The sequence below is a fragment of the Lithobates pipiens genome, unplaced genomic scaffold (assembly GCF_037356315.1).
Source record: "Lithobates pipiens isolate NorthernLeopardFrog02 unplaced genomic scaffold, aLitPip1_a1.2 Scaffold_19, whole genome shotgun sequence".
In the NCBI taxonomy this organism is placed as follows: Eukaryota; Metazoa; Chordata; class Amphibia; order Anura; family Ranidae; genus Lithobates; species Lithobates pipiens.
In genome coordinates, this window is record NW_027507764.1 from 56,498,336 (window position 1) to 56,519,579 (window position 21,244).

The 21,244-nt window shown below is 44.4% G+C and overlaps 1 protein-coding gene across 4 annotated transcripts in view; it reads left to right on the plus strand.

The window, feature by feature from the left end:
• The window catches only part of SGCE (sarcoglycan epsilon), a 131,430-nt gene that overhangs the window by 60,099 nt on the left and 50,087 nt on the right, over window positions 1–21,244 (plus strand). For all 4 annotated transcript variants that reach the window (XM_077490768.1, XM_077490769.1, XM_077490770.1 and 1 more), the window contains exons 4-5: window positions 5,792–5,864; window positions 8,764–8,962. In XM_077490768.1, coding sequence (XP_077346894.1) covers window positions 5,792–5,864; window positions 8,764–8,962 — 272 coding nt within the window. The remainder of the gene's footprint in view (window positions 1–5,791; window positions 5,865–8,763; window positions 8,963–21,244) is intronic.

Consider the following 21,244-nt stretch of genomic DNA (forward strand, 5'->3'; position numbering starts at 1 on the left):
CTCAGATCAGCTGCCAATGTAAGCTCCTTCAGACCTCAGATAAGCACCAATGTGCGCATCTTCAGACCTCAGATAAGCACCAATGTATGCACCTTCAGACCTCAGATCAGCCGCCCATGCAAGCACCTTCAGACCTCAGATCAGCCGCCAATGCAAGCAACTTCACACCTCAGATCAGCCGCCAATGCAAGCACCTTCAGATCTCAGATCAGCTGCCAATGTAAGCTCCTTCAGACCTCAGATAAGCACCAATGTGCGCATCTTCAGACCTCAGATAAGCGCCAATGCAAGCAACTTCAGACCTCAGATCAGCTGCCAATGCAAGCATCTTCAGACCTCAGATCAACCACCAATGCAAGCACCTTCAGACCTCAGATCAGCCGCCAATGCAAGCATCTTCAGACCTCAGATCAACCACCAATGCAAGCACCTTCAGATCTCAGATCAACCGCCAATGCAAGCAACTTCAGACCTCAGATCAGCCGCCAATGCAAGCACCTTCAGATCTCAGATCAACCACCAATGCAAGCACCTTCAGACCTCAGATCAGCCGCCAATGCAAGCAACGCCAGACCTCAGATCAACCGCCAATGCAAGCACCTTCAGATCTCAGATCATCCGCCAATGCAAGCACCTTCAGATCTCAGATCAGTTGCCAATGTAAGCTCCTTCAGACCTCAGATAAGCACCAATGTGCACATCTTCAGACCTCAGATAAGCACCAATGTACACACCTTCAGACCTCAGATCAGCCGCCAATGCAAGCAACTTCAGACCTCAGATCAGCTGCCAATACAAGCACCTTCAGATCTCAGATCAGCTGTCAATATAAGCTCCTTTAATCCTCAGATCTGCCGCCAATGCATGTACCTTCAGACCTCAGATCAGCCGCCAATGCAAGCATCTTCAGACCTCAGATCAACCACCAATGCAAGCACCTTCAGATCTCAGATCAACCGCCAATGCAAGCAACTTCAGACCTCAGATCAGCCGCCAATGCAAGCACCTTCAGATCTCAGATCAACCACCAATGCAAGCACCTTCAGACCTCAGATCAGCCGCCAATGCAAGCAACGCCAGACCTCAGATCAACCGCCAATGCAAGCACCTTCAGATCTCAGATCATCCGCCAATGCAAGCACCTTCAGATCTCAGATCAGTTGCCAATGTAAGCTCCTTCAGACCTCAGATAAGCACCAATGTGCACATCTTCAGACCTCAGATAAGCACCAATGTACACACCTTCAGACCTCAGATCAGCCGCCAATGCAAGCAACTTCAGACCTCAGATCAGCTGCCAATACAAGCACCTTCAGATCTCAGATCAGCTGTCAATATAAGCTCCTTTAATCCTCAGATCTGCCGCCAATGCATGTACCTTCAGACCTCAGATCAGCCACCAATGCAAGCAACTTCAGACTTCAGATCAGCCGCCAATGCAAGCACCTTCAGACCTCAGATCAACCCCCAATGCATGCACTTGAGGTGTCAGATCTGTCCTCAATGCACGCACCTTCAGACATCAGATCAGCCTTCAATGCATTCACCTTTAGACCTTAGATCAGCCCCAGTTGCTCTACCCCTAGTACCAATGTAGGCAGGCTTGTTCCACACAGCACACCGCCATCTTCAGCCACTGGTGGGCTTTCGGTTATGTCAGGTAGGTCGGTGGGCCAGATTTTCTAACTGACAACCTAGTGCACTGTCAATTCCAGCCAATGGTAGCGGGTGCCAGCACAAAGAGCATCCCATGGCTAAACCATTCCAGGGCTTGCTGGTTCCTGTTGTACAGTATATAGCTCGTATCTGTTTATGGCTATGCCATATATATGTATTTTTGCATGGAAGAGAAATGTGCTAATTAAAATCCTGACCTAGTTTAGTTTTCAATGATGGTCATTATCCTGCTCAGCCTTTTTTGGATGCCTGGTGTATTGCTATGGAATATAATTAGTAATGCTTTTTTAACTACATTGCGCTTATTGGCAGAGATTCACACACACTCAGAAAAAGCCAAGATAACCTTTTCCCCTTTTTTTAAATTTTAATTGAGGCTTATTTATAATTGGGATATTTATACATTTTGTATTAACTCAAGACATCTAAGCATCTAAAACAAGAAAATCATAATGAACAGTAAATAGAAAAACATCAACAGATGCACATTAACTATGAAGGTGCCCATACACATCTTCAGTCCGTTCCCATGATAATCCAACTTCTATAATGAGATGATGTCTATGCAGGACAGAATTTTTCACAATTTTGCTTAGATAAAGTCAAAGAAAAAAAATGATTGGACTAGATGGAAATTTGATTTCTTTTTTGCAGAGACAAAACTGATAGAAAAGTTTAAGAAGTTTTATGTAAAAATGTATGTAATGAGGTGGAACGGTTGCTTAGTCATTGGCCGATCAGCCATAACATTATGACCACCCACCCTAACTCATTGAGGCATGGACTCCACAAGACCTTTGAACATATGCTGTGTATCTGGCACCAAGCTGTCAGTAGCAGATCCTTTAAGTCATGTAAGTTGGGAGGTGGGACCTCCATGGATCAGACTTGTTTTCCCAGCACATCCCACAGACACTCGATTGGATTGAGATCTGGAGAATTTGGACGCAACACCTGATACTTGTTGTTCTTCCTTAAACCATACCTGAATTCATCAGACCAGACCACCTTCTTCCATTGCTCTGAGGTCAAGTTCTGATGCTCACATGCCCATTGTAAGCACTTTTGGCTGTGGACACGGGTCAGCACGGACACCCTGACCGGTCTGAGGCTGAACAGCCCCATGCACAATAAACTGCGATGCTCTGTGTGCTCTGATATCTCTCTACCAGAACTAGCATTAACTCTTTCCACAATTTGAGCTACAGTAGCTCTTCCATTGTACCAGACTAAACAGGCCAGCTTTCGCTCCCCATATGCCTCAATGAGCCATGGCTACCCATAATCCTAATACCAGTAAATTTCAAAAGCCAATATAAAGGAATAGTAGTGGTTTAAAAAAAAATCACTTAAGGGCTTAACCAGTATATATATTTTTTGTATAATTCTCCTTTAGGGGGTGTATCCTATGCCTACATACTTTTACTAATAGGTGTCCTTCATTCCCATCCCAGAAAGTTGGGAGGTATGCAGTTAATGAGTTTGTTAACCCCAAAAAAATGGATCTTGCTCCTTTATATGACACAGCTCTTGTCCTGTGTCATTTGGCCCCCTGTAACACCTAAAAAACCTGACTGATCCTGCCAGTGTCTCCCCACCCCTCTGTAAACTGACCACGGTGTATCATTGCTGCTGAGATCAGATACCGTGGTCAGTTTACATGCCTCTGTCATCTGCAGCCTGCTATCTGCTCTCCTCTCTGCTCCTGTGTCCCCCCCCCCCTTTGTCTGTATGTGAGCCGCCCCTCCCCCCTCTTGCTGCTCTCATAACACTAACCTGTATATACAATCAGCACTGCCTCCTATTGCAGTGTGCCCCTCTGCGAATGATTTATAAATATAAATACGGTAAATACCTCATTTAAGTGCCGAGATTGAGATCACATGAACAGCCAGCTCTCTCCTCCCCTCCTCCTCCCCTCCAGACTGACATCAGCAGAGGAATCTCAGCCCCGCCCACTGCATCCATCAGAGGAGAAAGCTGGCCAATCATGTGATCGCAATCTCGGCAATAAAATGAGGTATTTGCAGCATTTATTTTTATAAATCACACACAGAGGGGGACACTACAATAGGAGGCAGTGCTGATGGTATATACAGGTTAGAGTTGCTTAACAACCACTTCAAGGAAAGACCAGGCAACCTACATTGTTTAAAATCTGCTGAGAAAATGCCATGGAAAAGGCAATTCAGTGTATCAGACTGGGGCCATAGAGAGTTGGCCCATAGAATTGGCAAGAGTTGGATATACTAAACGGATATCACAAGTGATTTGTAACAACTGATATTTTTTTATTACCTGATTAGCAGTGATGGCTAGTGTTTTTTTTGTTTTTTTTTGGGGGGGCGGCAAACAACCACCCCCTCCCCCCGGTCAGCAGGTGGCACCCCAAGCACCCCCAACACCTGCTCCTGATGGGTCTCAGTATCCACTTCCTGATTCGCTGGGAAGAGGATCAGTTTGGTAGTAGCGAATATTCGTTTGCTATTGTCACACAACTGGGTGGGCTCGGAGCTCAGTGCTTTTTTGAAGACTAATTATAGCCTCTGGCTCAAATCATGTGCTTAAAAAAAAACCCCCCCCCCCCCCCATTGGTATCCATGCATCCAGCACCCTGCATGTAGATTAGGTCACCCCCCCCCCCCCCCCCCCCCTTGCTGCCCTCCGGTGCCTCTCTGGGCTCTCCTGAGAAGCAGAACATCTGATCCAGCGGTGGCAGCGGTTCACCATAGCCATAGACCGGATGGTCTCTGAATATCTCTATGACCCTGGGAGGCCAGAAGCAACGTCATGACATCACTTCCAGTTCTGGCAGATGTAAACACTGGCATGTTTTTCCCTGGAAAGCAGAAAGCGATTTCTGGAGACCCCACTTTCTCCATAAAGAGAAAATTTCATGCCTTATTCATATTACAAGGGATTTTTACATTTCTTGTAATAGGAATAAAAGTGATAAAAAATAAAAGATTAAAAGGGACAACGTAAAATAAAAAAAATAAAAAATTAAGCAGGACAGTGTAAAAAAATAAAATAAATTTAAAAACCTTTAAAGCACCTCGTGTTCACACGCAGAAGTGAACGCATATGTACAGTAGGTCGCGCCCGCATATGTGAATGGTGTTCACTCCACACATGTGAGGCATAGCTACGAACGTAAGAGCAAGAGCAATAATTCTAGCACTAGACCTCCTCAGTAACTCTAAGTTGGTAACCTTTAAAAAATGGTAAAGTCTATGGAGATTTTTAAGTAATGAAGTCTGTCGCCACTCCACAAGCGTGCGCAATTTTAAAGCGTGACATGTTAGGTATCTATTTACTCTGCATTACAGCATTTATATTTTACCAGAAAAATTGCTGCACAAATACTGTGTGACATAACCATTTCCAATGATCTCCATTTTATTCTCATGGGTCTCTGCTAAAAAAAATATATAATGTTTTGGGGTTCTGACTAATTTTCTAGCAAAACCAATACTGATTTTTACATGTAGGAGAGAAACGCCAGAATTGGCCTGGGCTGGAAGTGGTAATCCCCAACATCCTCTTTTTTTAGACAGGTCCCCCAAGAGGTTAAAAAAGGAATGACAGCTCGCGGCTGTAATACTCACCTCCTGTTCAGAGCTGACCCCCCCCACAGTAATCCTTTTTTTGCCAGAGAATGACCTCAGTCAGCTCAAAAGACTGAAAACTTAATGTGAGTGCAGGGGGTCATGGACCCTGCACATCACATGACTAACCTGGAGACATATTGAAAAGATAAGTATCTTAAAAAGCTAATGGGGAAACCTCCGGAGGGAGTGTGATTGAGGGGTGAAGGCCGGAGCTCGGAGTTTGGCTTTAAGCTTTCTATTTCTAAACTGCATTTAGGATTCACTAATGAAATTCAGATAGACAACTCCTTCCTACAGTCAGCATCCTAAACACAAATTATGATGGAAATTATGGTTCAGCACCTATGAGTTATAGGATGCCGGGTCCAGGGTAAGTACATTTTCCTGGAGGAGACTCGCCATATACCGTATATATTTTCCTAATGTTCAATCAATATTTGTTACGAGGTGTTTAATAGAATCTAATTATATTCCCACTCATATTTTTTCTTTCTTTTTTATAGATAACTGCTTATAACAGAAGGACATTTGAGACGGCCAGACATAATTTGGTCATCAACATCATGTCCGCAGAGGGTGAGTGAGTTACTGATGAAGCTCGATCAAACTCTTTTGGTATCTGACAATCACACAGCAATGTCACCTAAAGAAAGATGCTTTGGATATGAGTCTTTGGCATGTCTGCCTTGCTCAGTTTACATCAGATCATGCCACAGCACTTCGATGGGATTGAGGTCAGGATTCTGATTTGGCCACGCAAAGATACAGACTTTATCTTCTTATCTTGGATGATAGGGTGGACTTTCTAACCTGCTTGATCAGTCTTCCCCCAAGAGCTGTCAACTGTCATTAGCTGCCTGCCATTATTGGCATGAGACCAAAGGATAATGGTTGTTGTTATGTATTACCTATTGGCAGCTTTCCTGTTAGTTTTTTTTTTTTCTCTAAAGCGGTATTAAACCCAAAACCAAAAATGTAATATAGTGGGGAAAATAACGATTTGATCCCCTACAGATTTTGTAAGTTTGCCTACTTACAAAGAAATTAAGGGTCTGTAATTTTTATCATAGGTGTATTTTAAATGATAGAGACAGAATATCAACCAAACATCCAGAAAAAATACATGATACAAATGTTATAAATTGAGTTGTAGTTCAGTGAGTAAGGCCCCTTTCACACATGCAGACAGTATGTCCATATTTCATCCATCCGTTTGCGGATGAAATACGGACATACATGCATCCCTATGGGACAGCGGGTGTCTGCGGATGAACATCCGCAGACACCCGCTATTGTCCGCCTCCGCAATTGTCCGATTCTGCAGACGGAGGAAAATCCTATTTTTCTATCCGTCTGCAGAGCGGATCGGATGAACACGGACAGACGCTCCATGTTCATCCGATCCCCCATAGAGGAGAGCGGAGAGCTGACAGGGCGGTCCCTGCACAGTGTGCGAAGACCGCCCTGTCCACCGCCGGCTCAGCGGGGACAACGGAGCGATCCCCGCTGAGCGAGCGGATCATCACGGGGCGGATCATTACTGATCCGCCCCGTGTGAAAGGGGTCTAAGATAGGTATTTCATCCCAAAGCTAAACATGACTTAGTACTTGGTGGAGAAACCCTTGTTGGGAAGCACAGAGGTGAGATGTTTCTTGTAGTTGGTGACCAGGTTTGCACACATCTCAGGAGGGATTTTGGTCCACTTCTTTACAGATCTTCTCTAAATCCTTAAGTTTCTTGGCAACTCAAATTTTTAGCTCCCTCCATACATTTTCTACAGGATTAAGTTCTGGAGACTGGCTAGGCCACGTTATAACCTAAATGTGCTTCTTCTTCAGCCACTCCTTTGTTGCTTTGGCTGAATGTTTTGGGTCATTATCATGTTGGAAGACCCATCCACAACACATCTTCAGTGTTCTGGCTGAGGGAAGAAGGTTCTCATCCAAGATTTTACAATACATGGCCCATTGGCTCCTCAATGCCGCTAAGTCGGCCTGTACCTTTAGCAGATAAACAGCTTGAAAGCATAATGTTTCCACCTCCATGCTTGACTGTAGGGATGGTGTTCTTAGGGTCATAGTCAGCATTATTCCTCAAAACACAGTTGAGTTAATACCAAAGAGCTCAATGTTGGTTTCATCTGACCACAGCACTTTATGCCAATCCTTCTCTGATTTCATTTAGATGTTCATTGGCAAACTTATGACTTAATCTGTGTTTGTTCACTATGGCTATTCAATAAAATGAAGAAATTTTAAGAGCAACAACCGGAGTTGCGGATCATTTTTTCCACAAACTTCAGATGGGCCTGTACATGTGCACTCTTGAGGAGGGGGACCTTGCGGGTGCTGCAGGATTTCAATCCAAGGCGGCGTATTGTGTTATCAATGGTTTTGTTTGGTGACTGTGGGTCCCAACTGCCTTGAGATCAATTCACAAGCTCCTCCTGTGTAGTTCTGGGCTGATCCCTCACTTTTCTCATGATCATCCTTACCCCATGAGGCGAAATCTTTCATGGAGCTCCATTAGCCCTTGTACACACAGTCGGACATTCCGACAGAAAATGTCCGATCGGACCGTGTTGTCGGATAATCAGACCGTGTGTGGGCTCCATCGGACTTTTTCTGCCGGAATGTCCGACCAACAAAGTTTCAGAGCTGGATATAAAATTTTACGATTACATGATCTGATCGGACTTTGTCCGATCGGACAAACGACAAACGATCGGATTTTCCGACAACTGTGTCCCACCGTGTGTATGCAACACCAGTTTCGGAACAAAAACCGTCGGAAAAAATCTGATGGATTTTGTGGTCAGAATTTCCGACCACGTGTACAAGGGCTAACGAGGGCGATCAGTGGTTATTTTGTATTTCTTCCATTTGCAAACAATTGCTCTAACAGTTGTCTCCTTCTCACCAAGCTTCTTGCTGATGGTCTTGTAGCCCATCCCATCCTTGTGAAGGTCTACAATCCTGTCCCTGACATCCTTTGACAGCTCTTTGGTCTTGCCCCTGATGGTGAGGTTTCAATGGAGGAAAGAGATTCTGTGGACAAGTGCCTTTTATACACGTAATGAGTTGTCGTTAGGAGCACCTTCTTAAACTGGCAGGACTAATCTTTGTACCACATGAGCACATACTATAGCCAGTCTGTGGGAGCCAGAATTATCGTTGATTGGTAGGGGATCAAATACTTATTTTACTCGCTGAACTGCAACTCCATTTATACCATTTGTATCATGTGTTTTTTTCTGGATTTTTAGTTAATAATATGTCTCTATCATTTAAAATACACCTAAGATAAAAATTATAGACTTAATTTCTTTGTAAGTGGGCAAACTTACAAAATCTGCAGGGGATCAAATAATTATTTCCCCCACTGTATATATAGTATATATGGATATAGATTGTTTTTTATATATATATACTGTATATATTCTTATCACATTCTTTTATGTATGTCTTATAACAGATTTTCCCCTCCCATACCAAGCTGAGTTTTTTATTAGAAACATGAATGTGGAGGAGATGTTGGCCAGCGAGGTTCTGGGGGATTTCCTTGGAGCGGTGAAAAATGTTTGGCAGCCCGATCGCCTGAACGCAATAAACATCACCTCTGCGCTGGACAGGGGGGGGCGTGTGCCTCTACCCATCAATGACATGAAAGAGGGGTAAGCTGACTTTGACTGAACTCCTTCCATTCTCAGTAACTAAACATAAAGTGGACCTGTCATTAACAAGTGTCCTGCTACAGTGTCATGCTACAATTTACAGTTTGTACAGTGATTTTTCTAAAAAGCTCCATCATTTATCATTTTAAGGCAGTCCTTGAACTTCAATTTAAAGTGACCCTATCATGAGAAAAGCGTGTTGCGTGCCATTGATGGGCCTCGTTTAAAAATGCTCGTGGCCTGGCTCTGTCTAGTTTTCATACTTGTGAGTCCCATACCTGAAACAAGCATGCTGTAAGTGAGTGAGAGTGCCAGACAACAATTATTAAAGCTGAACTCCAGCGAACTAGACACATACACATATGACATGCAGTACATATATGGGAGCTCTTTTACCTGCCAAAGGATTTGGTTTTTTGTTTTGTCAGTCCACAAATTTGCACAGCTCTGCCACACAGCACAACCCTTTTCAGTTTTTTCACTTTCACTTACAAGCCAGGGAAAAGAAGCAGCACACTGTTCACTTTGCTCTCTCCATCCGTCAGCATGCTTCCAGCACTGCAGCATACCTGACTGGCTGCTTGTCCTGCTTCTCTCTCCCTCTCTCCGTGCTCTGCTGTAAAGACTGTACTGCAAGAGGCTTATCCTAGGTCAAATTCAGGTACTTACACTAGTTGCTTTTAAAAATACCCTTAAAGAGGAAGTAAACCCTGATGGGTTTACTTCCTCTTTCATTCCCTGCAAAGGCAAAGCATAATGGACTACTATGCATCGCATAGTAGTCCATAATGTGTCACTTACCTGACACAGGAGCCAGCGATGTCACCGCTGTCCCCTGTAGTCCGGCGCATCCATCTTCTCGGTGGCGTCTCGCAGCTCCGCCGCTGTCATTCGGCAAAGCCGTGATGACGTCACTCCGCGCATGCACACGGGAGCCGACACGCGCGGTATCTTTGTCGATGACGGTGCCACGCTCAGTGCGCCTGTGTGCATGCGCCGTAGACAGTGCGCCGTAGACAGCGGTGCCTGTCTTTTGGCAAATATCTCCTAAACCGTGTAGGTTACAGCATCTCCCCGTTCTGCCTAGCAACAAGTGACGCTGATCTCTGCTCCATGTGATTGTAGCAGAGATCAGTGTTCACTAACACACAGCCCAGCCCCCCACAGTTAGTAACATGCCCCTAGGACACATTTAACCCCATACACTGCCACCCCCTGGTTAACCCCTTCACTGCCAGTGTCATTTACACAGGAATCAGTGCATTTGTATAGCACTGATGGCTGTATAAATGACAATGGTCCCAAAATGTGTCAAAAATGTCTGATGTGTCCGCCATAATGTCGCAGTCACAATAAACATCGCTGATCGCCGCCATTACTAGTAAAAAAAAGAAATTTATAAAAATGCCATAAAACTATCCCCTATTTTGTAAACGCTATAAATTTTGCGCAAACCAATCAATATTGCGTTTTTTTACCAAAAATATGTAGAAGAATACGTATCGGCCTAAACTGAGGAAAAAAAAAGTTTTTTTTATATATTTTTGGGGGATATTTATTATAGCAAAAAGTAACAAATAATCTGTTTTTTTTTTCAAAATTGGCGCTCTTTTTTTGTTTATAGTGCAAAAAATAAAAACCGCAGAGGTGATCAAATACCACCAAAAGAAAACTATTTGTTGGAAAAAAAGGACGTCAATTTTGTTTGGGAGCCACGTCGCACGACTGCGCAATTGTCAGTTAAAGCGACGCAGTGCCGAATCTCAAAAATTGGTCTGGTCTTAAGCCAGCAAAATGGTCCGGTCTGAAAGGGGTTAAAGTGTTACTGAACCCATAACAGTAAAATCAGTTTGTATATCAGTAAAGCATGCTGGTTATACTGACAGTGGAACCTGAGGGGTTAATTCTCTGCATTGTGTAAAAAGGCTGTTTGATTTTGTCTTCTCTGATCCTCCCCTTCTTCATGTCCCCAATCTATCTCCTGATAGAACAGAGCCTTTGGAGTCAGGCTGCACATGCTCAGTTTGGTGTGTATTGCTAGAGAGTTTTTTTTCTTCTTGGGGAAGTGCATTGTTATGCAGAGTATTGAAATTGTTGCGCTGGAAGCTTACTGTTTGCAGCAAATGGCTTTACTTTATGGATGATTGCAATGCATGTCTTACAGCATGAGAAACATGAACTAGGTACTAACCACAAACAAGTGCACTGAAATTAGATAGACAGTGCATCCTGTCATATCATAGAATACACACTATACTATAACACTATAATACTACAGGGCCACCTGCTGCATAGATAAGTATAATGCATACAGTATATAGTTCACAGTACTTTACATTACATGTTGTTGTTCTGCCAACACCCCTTCTCAACAGAATGTGCTTTGTCAAATTATATTCAGCTTCTTCTGGATATAATGATGATGTTCCTTCAACAAAGGCTTGGCAAGTGCATCTGCAGTTATCTCCTCTGACGGGCAGTATTGAATGTCGATAACACCTTGCTCTTGATTGTCCCTCAGTAGGTGATACTTGACGTCAATGTGTTTAGTTCTAGGATTGACCCTTTCTGATTGTGTAAGCTTTGCATGGTTGTCTTCAAAAATGGGAATTGGTTTTGACATGTCTATCCCGATGTCCACAAAAAGTTGATGAATCCATATTGCTTCTGGACATGCGTGTTCTGCTGCAATGTACTCTGCTTCAGTTGAAGATAGAGCGATAGTTGTCTGCTTTCGACTAGACCAAATTATGGTTCCTTCCTCATAAGGGAAGATGAATCCACTTGTGGATTTGTGGTCTGTGCAATCCTTGGCCCAATGAGCATCCACATACCCAACCAGTTTTGGATGAGAAACACTTGAAGTTTCTCTGATGTTTCATTCTTGTGTTTCATCAGATTAGTAGTTGTGTACCTGGAATAATCATCAATGAATGTCAGTATAATGATGACATTCCTTCAACAAAGGCTTGGTAAGGCAGTTATCTCCTCTGATGGGCAGTATTGAATGTCGATAACACCTTGCTCTTGATTGTCCCTCAGTAGGTGATACTTGACGTCAATGTGTTTGGTTCTAGGATTGACCCTTTCTGATTGTGTAAGCTTTATATGGTTGTGCACAAAAATGGGAATTGGTTTTGACATGTCTATCCCGATGTCCACAAAAAGTTGACAAATCCATATCATTTCTGGACTTGCGTGTTCTGCTGCAATGTACTCTGCTTCAGTTGAAGATAGATCGATAGTTGTCTGCTTTTGACTAGACCAACTTATCACTTGTTTGCACAAGGATTGCACAGACCACTTGTGGATTTGTGGTCTGTGCAATCCTTGGCCCAATCAGCATCCACATACCCGACTAGTTTTGGATGAGAAACTCTTGAAGTTTCTCTGATGTTTCATTCTTGTGTTTCATCAGATAAGTAGTTGTGTACCTGGAATAATCATCAATGAAGGTCAGTAGATATTTGTCTCCACCTGATGTGGGAGTTTTCATTGGACCACATACGTCACTATGTATGAGCTGCAGGGGGTAGGTTGTTTTTCTTCGAGATGCCTGTGGAAGGGGAGCACGTGTGGCTTTTGCTTCAATACAGCATTTGCATTTCATGAGCACTTGGCAAGGCGCTACTGTTAAATCTTCGGATAAGCCTTTCTTTATAATGTCCTGTATAGCTTCTGTACTTCTATGCCCCAGCCGCTTGTGCCATAATCGAATACATTTGTTGTGGAGGTCATTAGACACTATATTGGCTTGCTGGTCTGTGGTGATGAGCCTATATAGGTGATCATCCAGTTTTCCTTTGGCGAGGCATCGCTTATTATTGTGACTTGTGCATTCATCACCCTGGAACTTAACTAGGAGACCATTGTTTGCAAGACTTTTCACTGATGAAACTCTAGTTCTGGAACATACAGAACTTTCTATACAAGGATACTCTGCTTGCCTTGTGGTTGAATGCAGTTCAGGAAGCCCTGCCATTTACCTACTGAGGTGATGCTTTTCCCGTTTGCTAGGAAAACATTGTCTTTTGCACTGTAATAAATGTTTGTAAAGAAGGTCTCATCGCTAGTCATGTGGCTTGTTGCACCCCAGTCTATGCACCAGCCGGGTTGCTTTCCGCTCTGTGTTACTTTAAAGGTGCCACTCCATAATGGATCTACAGTTTTCTTTGTGATTGATTTAACTCTTTCTATTGTGTATAGCTCTAGCTTGCGCTGCTTGGCTTTGCAGATAGAACAGTCCTTTTTTATGTCACATGTGACCGGTCCTTTTACAGTGAAAACAGGCTCTGTTTTCTTTGTTGTGCTTTATGCCTTTCTACATCTTAAGAGCTTTGTCATTATGGTGCATATTTTCTTCCCTTCTGTCATATTCATTGATTATGTTCCCTTTGACATATTCCAGTGTCAGTTCCTGCTCAGGTCTGGTTTCTAAAGCGTTAATAAGAGCAGTACATGTCTCTGGAAGGCTGCAGAGCAGCAGGGCAACAATATGGTTATCTTTGATGTTGTCTCTGTTGGCACGCATATGCTCTATGACAGTGATGATGACCCTTGGCACCCCAGATGTTTTGAAACTGATGCTCAACTACACTGCAGAGTGCTGGAGACTCATGAGAAATATAGTTCCAAAACATCTGGGGTGCCAAGGTTTGCCATCACTGCTCTATGATTTCCAGCACAGCATTCACGTGGTCACACATTTGGTGGCCTACTTCTAGTCTCATCTTGTGAAGCTTTCATAGCAGAAACAGTTTGCTGTTTAGACTTGAATGCTCATGCAGATTTTGTAATGAAGTCCACATACCTTTGGCTGTTTACTCTGTTCTTATGTGGATAAACTGGTCGTCCTCCACTAGTAAGCTTATAATTGCTTTTGCCTGTCTGTCTTTCCTGTCCTATTCCCCCCGTCTCTCTGTCTGAGGGTCTGTCTGTATTCAACACTTGCCACAAGTAATCCTTGCTAAGAAACATTTCTAGTTTAACCAGTTGCCGACCGCCGCACGCCGATGTACGTCGGTACAATGGCACGGGCAGGCATAAGGACATACATGTACGTCCCTTGCCTCCCGCGGGTCGGGGGCCCGATCGGGCCCCCGCCCGGTGCCTGCGGCGGTCGGTATTCGTTCGGGAGCGATCCCGGACGAGGGGACGGCCATTCATTCATGGTCACCCCCTCGCGATCGCTCCCGACGAATAGAAATCCCCGGTGACATCACTTCCTCTCCTGTAATGTAAACACAGGAGAGGAAGTGATGTATTCTCTCCTCCGTGTCGGTATTTTTCGTTCCGACACGGAGGAGAGCGGATCAGTAAGTTGCACCAACACTCACACACACAGTAGAACATGCCAGGCACACTCACACCCCCCCTTTACCCCCCGATCACCCCCCCAATTACCCCTGCCCCCCAGTCACAGTGACACCAATGTCATTTTTTTTTTTTTTTTTTTTTTTTTTTGCATTGGTGTCATTTGTGACTGTAATAACTGTTAGGGCAGTTAGAGTTAGCCCCCTTTAGTTCTAATGTACCCCCCTAACCCCCCCAATAAAGGTTTAACCCCGTGATCACCCCCCGTCGCCAGTGTCACTAAGGCTGGGTTCACATTGCAGCGGTTTATGAGAACGAATGTGATTCGCACCGCACTGCAGTGCAAATCACATCCGATCTCTGTGCGATTCGAGTTCTGCCATTCGCCGCACCCGCCGCACCCGCCACACCCGCCGCACCCGCCGCAAATTCGCACGGGACCCTTTTTTTGGCCCGCAGCAGAATCGGATCGCATGGGTGTTCACACCATGCGATCCGAGTTTGCAGATCGCACTGCGATATGCGAACTGATCTGGGGGTGTCAGTAACATTTCACTGACACTCCCAGCAGTTCGCATAGGGCAGTGTGAACTGCCGCCGGGAGGCATGCGATGCGGGAACCCGCCGCGGATTCGCGGCGTTTCCGCATCGCTCCAGTGTGAACCCAGCCTAATAAGCAATCATTTTTCTGATCGCCGTATTAGTGTCACAGGTGACGCTAGTTAGGCAGGTAGGTATTTAGGTTCGCCGCAGCTTTTTATAGCGCCAGGGACCCCCATATACTACCGCATAAAGCCCCCTGATTGCCCCCTAGTTAACCCTTTCACCAGTGATCACCATATAACTGTTACAGGTGACGCTGGTTGGTTAGTTATTTTTTTATAGTTTCAGGGCACCCGCCATTTATTACCTAATAAAGGTTTAACCCCCTGATCACCCGGCGGGTGTCATTTGTGACTAATAACTGTTAGGGCAGTTAGGGTTAGCCCCCTTTAGTTCTAAGGTACCCCCCTAACCCCCCCAATAAAGGTTTAACCCCGTGATCACCCCCCGTCGCCAGTGTCACTAAGGCTGGGTTCACATTGCAGCGGTTTATGAGAACGGATGTGATTCGCACCGCACTGCAGTGCAAATCACATCCGATCTCTGTGCGATTCGAGTTCAGCCATTCGCCGCACCCGCCGCAAATTCGCACGGGACCCTTTTTTTGGCCCGCTGCAGAATCGGATCGCATGGGTGTTCACACCATGCGATCCGAGTTTGCAGATCGCACTGCGATATGCGAACTGATCTGGGGGTGTCAGTAACATTTCACTGACACTCCCAGCAGTTCGCATAGGGCAGTGTGAACTGCCGCCGGGAGGCATGCGATGCGGGAACCCGCCGCGCATTCGTGGCGTTCCCGGATCGCTCCAGTGTGAACCCAGCCTAATAAGCGATCGTTTTTCTGATCGCTGTATTAGTGTCACAGGTGACGCTAGTTAGGCAGGTAGGTATTTAGGTTCGCTGCAGCTTTTTATAGCGCCAGGGACCCCCATATACTACCGCATAAAGCCCCCTAATTGCCCCCTAGTTAACCCTTTCACCAGTGATCACCATATAACTGTTACAGGTGACGCTGGTTGGTTAGTTATTTTTTTATAGTTTCAGGGCACCCGCCATTTATTACCTAGTCTCACTAGTGTACCCCTAAATTTAGGGGTGTCTACTTTCCAAAATGGGGTCATTTGGGGGGGGTTTGTGCCATCTTGGCATTTTATGGCCTTCAAAACTGTAACGCCCTTAGAAAGCCTGAAGGCGGTGCTTGGTTTTCGGGGCCCCGTACGCGGCTAGGCTCCCAAAAAGTCCCACATATGTGGTATCCCCATACTCAGGAGAAGCAGCAGAATTTATTTTGGGGTGTCATTTCACATATGCCCATGGCATGCGTGAGCAATATATCATTTAGTGACAACTTTGTGAAAAAAAAAAAAAAAAAAAAAAAGTTTGTAATTTTCCCGCAACTTGTGGCAAAATATAAAATATTCCATGGACTCAACATGCCTCTCAGCAAATAGCTTGGGGTGTCTACTTTCTAAAATGGGGTCATTTGTGGGGGTTTTGTGCCATCTTGGCATTTTATGGCCTTCAAAACTGTAATAGGTAGTGAGGAGTGAAATCAAAAATTTACGCCCTTAGAAAGCCTGAAGGCGGTGCTTGGTTTTCGGGGCCCCGTACGCGGCTAGGCTCCCAAAAAGTCCCACATATGTGGTATCCCCGTACTCAGGAGAAGCAGCAGAATTTATTTTGGGGTGTCATTTCACATATGCCCATGGCATGCATGAGCAATATATCATTTAGTGACAACTTTGTTAAAAAAAAAATAAAAAAATAAAAGTTTGTAATTTTCCCGCAACTTGTGGCAAAATATAAAATATTCCATGAACTCAACATGCCTCTCAGCAAATAGCTTGGGGTGTCTACTTTCTAAAATGGGGTCATTTGTGGGGGTTTTGTGCCATCTTGGCATTTTATGGCCTTCAAAACTGTAATAGGTAGTGAGAAGTGAACTCAAAAATTTACGCCCTTAGAAAGCCTGAAGGCGGTGCTTGGTTTTCGGGGCCCCGTACGCGGCTAGGCTCCCAAAAAGTCCCACATATGTGGTATCCCCATACTCAGGAGAAGCAGCAGAATTTATTTTGGGGTGTCATTTCACATACGCCCATAGCATGTGTGAGCAATATATCATTTAGTGACAACTTTGTGTAAAAAAAAAAAATAATTTTTTTTTTTGTCATTATTCAATCGCTTGAGGCAAAAAAATAAAATATTCAATGGGCTCAACATGCCTCTTATCAATTTCCTTAGGGGGTCTACTTTCCAAAATGGGGTCATTTGGGGGGGTTTTGTACTGCCCTGCCATTTTAGCACCTCAAGAAATGAGATAGGCAGTCGTAAACTAAAAGCTGCGTAAATTCCAGAAAACGTACCTTAGTTTGTAGATGTGACAACTTTTGCGCAAACCAATAAATATACAATTATTGACTTTTTTTTTACCAAAGACATGTGGCTGAATACATTTTGGCCTAAATGTATGACTAAAATTGAGTTTATTGGATTTTTCTAATAACAAAAAGTAGAAAATATCATTTTTTTTCAAAATTTGCGGTCTTTTTACGTTTATATCGCAAAAAATAAAAATCGCAGAGGCAATCAAATACCATCAAAAGAAAGCTCTATTTGTGGGAAGAAAAGGACGCAAATTTTGTTTGGGTACAACATTGCATGACCGCGCAATTACCAGTTAAAGCAGCGCAGTGCCAAAGTGTAAAAAGACCTCTGGTCATTTACCAGCAAAATGGTCCGGTCTGAAAGTGGTTAAAATTCCACAGCTTCCTAATTGGCATTGTTCAGCTTTGAAATTGCAAACTTCACATCTAAACCACTTGCCACCTTTCAGTAGCTTGTATACAGTACTCACTAACTCAGTGTAGAATTTTTTCCAGTGCCTGGGTGCCTGCTGGGTACACTAGGTGGGTGTTGTTCTTCAAACATGCATGTGATCAGCACAGGGCCAATCAGCACTGTCCAGACAGGATCAGGGGTCCTGCAGCCTCATTGGACATGCAGGGGAGAATGAAAACTCCTACAAGCTTTAACCAGACACTAATATAAGTCACGGGATTGCTATATACTGCTGATGGGAAAAGGTATTTAGCAGTTTATATTTACTAAAATTATTGAATTTCCATGTTCTGTGTACTGTGAGAGACCAGATATAGTGAATGCAGGCTCCTGGGTTTAGTAACACTTTAATCTGTGTACTGTTTCCTGGGTCAGAGATTAAGAAAGCATTGAAGCTAAACCATCAGCATGACAGCCAGGGAACTAGTGTTATGAAAGGAGTGGACAGCAATGGTCACCCCTATACTTTTCTCATGACAGAGTCACTTTAAAGAGTAACTATGCACATTTCAGGGATTTTAATAAACTTTGTTTCAGATTCCTACCTTTTGTTATTCTGAAGAAATCCCTTTGTGTTTCTCTGTGCCCATGTGAATCTGTACGGGAGTGACTTTAAAATGATCAATCAGCTGCTGCACATGCAGGGCTCTAATAGGGAAATTGTCAGGGTCTGCATCCTTTTAGACTTGATTTCTCTTTGAGCCCTGTCCTGATTATCAGTGCAGTCCCAACAGTGCTGCCAATCAGTGCCAACCAGTGCTGTCAATCAGTGCCCACCACGGCTGCCAATCAGTGCCCACCAGCTCTGCCAGTGAGTGCTCATCAGTGCTGCCAATCAGTGCCCACCAGTGCCTCCTCATCAGTGCTGCCTATAAGTGCACTGTTGCATGACTGTGCAATTTTCATTAAAAGAGTGACAGCGTTGAAAGCTGAAAATTGGCCTGGGCAGGAAGAGGGTGAAAGTGCCCGGTGGGCAAGTGGTTAAAGCACTAACACCATCATTAGCAGTATCGGGACAGGTTTGACTAATGCCCAGGGCAAGGATGCAGAACTGTGCCCCCTCCCCCGCTGTTAATGCGTGTCATGGAATGGGTTTACTGCCCCGTGTCCACTCTCTGTCCCCTTGCTTCGCTGTGCCCAGGGCAGCTGTCCCTCCTGCCCACCCATTGTCCCGGGCATGGTCATTAGAATCGTTTGGCAAATATTTCCACTCCCTTAATACAAAAAGAACATGATATTGTTTTTCTCAGCTCTCGTGTATATTTGCTGTACATTTATTTGCTCCCCCCTTTCCTGCATCCTCTTCCAGCTATAAAAAGAAGGGGTGACTCAATTTTTTCTTCCAGCCTGTAATGAAGGCAGTCACGCATCAATAACGCCTAAATAGTTACTTTCACAGAAGCCTGAGATGCTGTTATTAGGGAAAAGGAAAATTACACGACTCCTTGACAGCTCAGCCTGCTAGCTGGAGATCAACAACATTTTTGGTATCACATTTTGGTATTGTTTCCTGTATTTATTATGATGAGAGATAAGCCAATCTGCCAAAATTAGGTTTTAACCGCTTCAGCCCCAGAAGGATTTACCACCTCCCTGTCCAGAGAACTTTTTGCGATTCGGCACTGCGTCGCTTTAACTGACAATTGCGCGGTCATGCAACGCTGCACCCAAACAAAATTGATGTCCTTTTTCCCCACAAATAGAGCTTTCTTTTGGTGGCATTTGATCACCTCTGCGGTCTTTATTATTGGAAGAAGGGGAGGATCAGAGAAGACAGAATAAAACAGTCTTTTTTACACAATGCAGAGGGATTAACCCCTGAGATACCACAGTGAGTACAACAAGCATGCTTTACTGTGTATACAGACTGATTTTACTGCTGTGGGTTTAGTAAAACTTTTTGTTAAACCCCCCAAAATTTTTTTATTATTTTGTAGCTTATCAATTATTAGATGTGGTGGCTGCATTCGTTTTCTTTGACTTTTTTCCCCCCATTTTCACTTGGTGATCTGACCAGTAACACCACCTCCAGTATCAATGAGACACAATTCTGGAGAAATGAGCTCAAGAGGCACAGCAGACAGCATTGTTTTTAGGGGGGAAGGGTAGTGTTAAATGTATTAGCAGATTTAAACACACCAACAAATTGAAGCCAAACTCCAGCTCACACTACAAGTGTGACTAAAGGCAAAACACTTATTTTTTTCTTCTTTTATTTTTGAATAGAGTGGAGAGGGATTAGAACACCTGTCAGTTTGTATTGCTGTCTGTGCCCACATTATGGAGACTTTAATTGTCCTGTTTACCATTATCATTGAAAGTGAAAGTAAAAGAAAATTAAAAAATGTTGGGTTGTCCCCAGAAAAGCAATAGAGGAGAAATGGTCCAATGGTGACCTGGGTGTCCCCAGGGAATTCCCCTAATTTGTAGGGATTTCCGCTCACTTCCTGTTTGGTTATGGGGCAGGAAATGAAGGGAAATCTCTGCAATGGGACACAGATGGCGAAAAAAATTCTGACAGGGGTTATAACCCCCCCCCCCCATGCTCTATCCAAAATGGAAAAAAAAAAATTCTTGTCTATAATTCTACTTTAATAATCAGTTACAGCAAACATTTTTTTTTTCCTTTTAGGATTAAGGTTTTGCATGAATAAATAAAATCTGATCATTTTAATCACCCCTGTCACTGTTAAGTGGTTTGTCTCATCCACGTAAACTGATACATTCTGCTGGAGAGCTTGTAAAAAAAACAAATGACTTGCTGGCTGGATCACCAAATGAAAATAGTAGAAAGAAAGCCTAAAAAGAAAACAAACGCAGCCATCACATCTAAGAATTGGGAAACTGCAATATAATAAATGTTTGCTTTTGGGTTTAATACCCCTTTAAGCTATCATTTTTTAATCCAAAATTTTGAATTACATTGAAGGCAATGGGAACCATTTTTGATGGTCAGTTGTGGCCCCGTGAAGGGCTGCTGAACAAGTTAGGCCGCGTACACACGCGGGGACTGTCTGCCGAAACTAAGTTCGTCAAACAGTCCGCTCAAACTTTTGAATGAACGAACACACCCACACACGGCACTTTTTGAGCGGACAAATACGGCAAACTTTGTTCGTCGTACTAAGTCCGCGCAACTTTTGAAATGAACGGACTCGCCCACACACGAGGCAACAGTCCGCTCATTTCGAGCGCGTGTGCAGGTAGGCGGGGCCCGCGACGGAGACGTCGCGGGCTCCGCCGCCTGGAATGTACTTAAAGGGGAACCCCAACGCCGAAAAAAATCGGCGTGGGGGTCCCCCCAAAGTCCACAACAGACCCTTGTCCGAGCACGCTACCCGGCCGGCCAGGAAAGGGGGGCGAGCGAGCGCGCACCCCCTCCCGAGCCGTACCAGGCCGCGTGCCCTCAACATGGGGGGTGCCTTGGGGAAGGGGGGGCCGCGCGGCCCCCCCACCCCAAAGCACCTTGTCCCCATGTTGATGAGGACAAGGGCCTCTTCCCGACAACCCTGGCCGTTGGTTGTC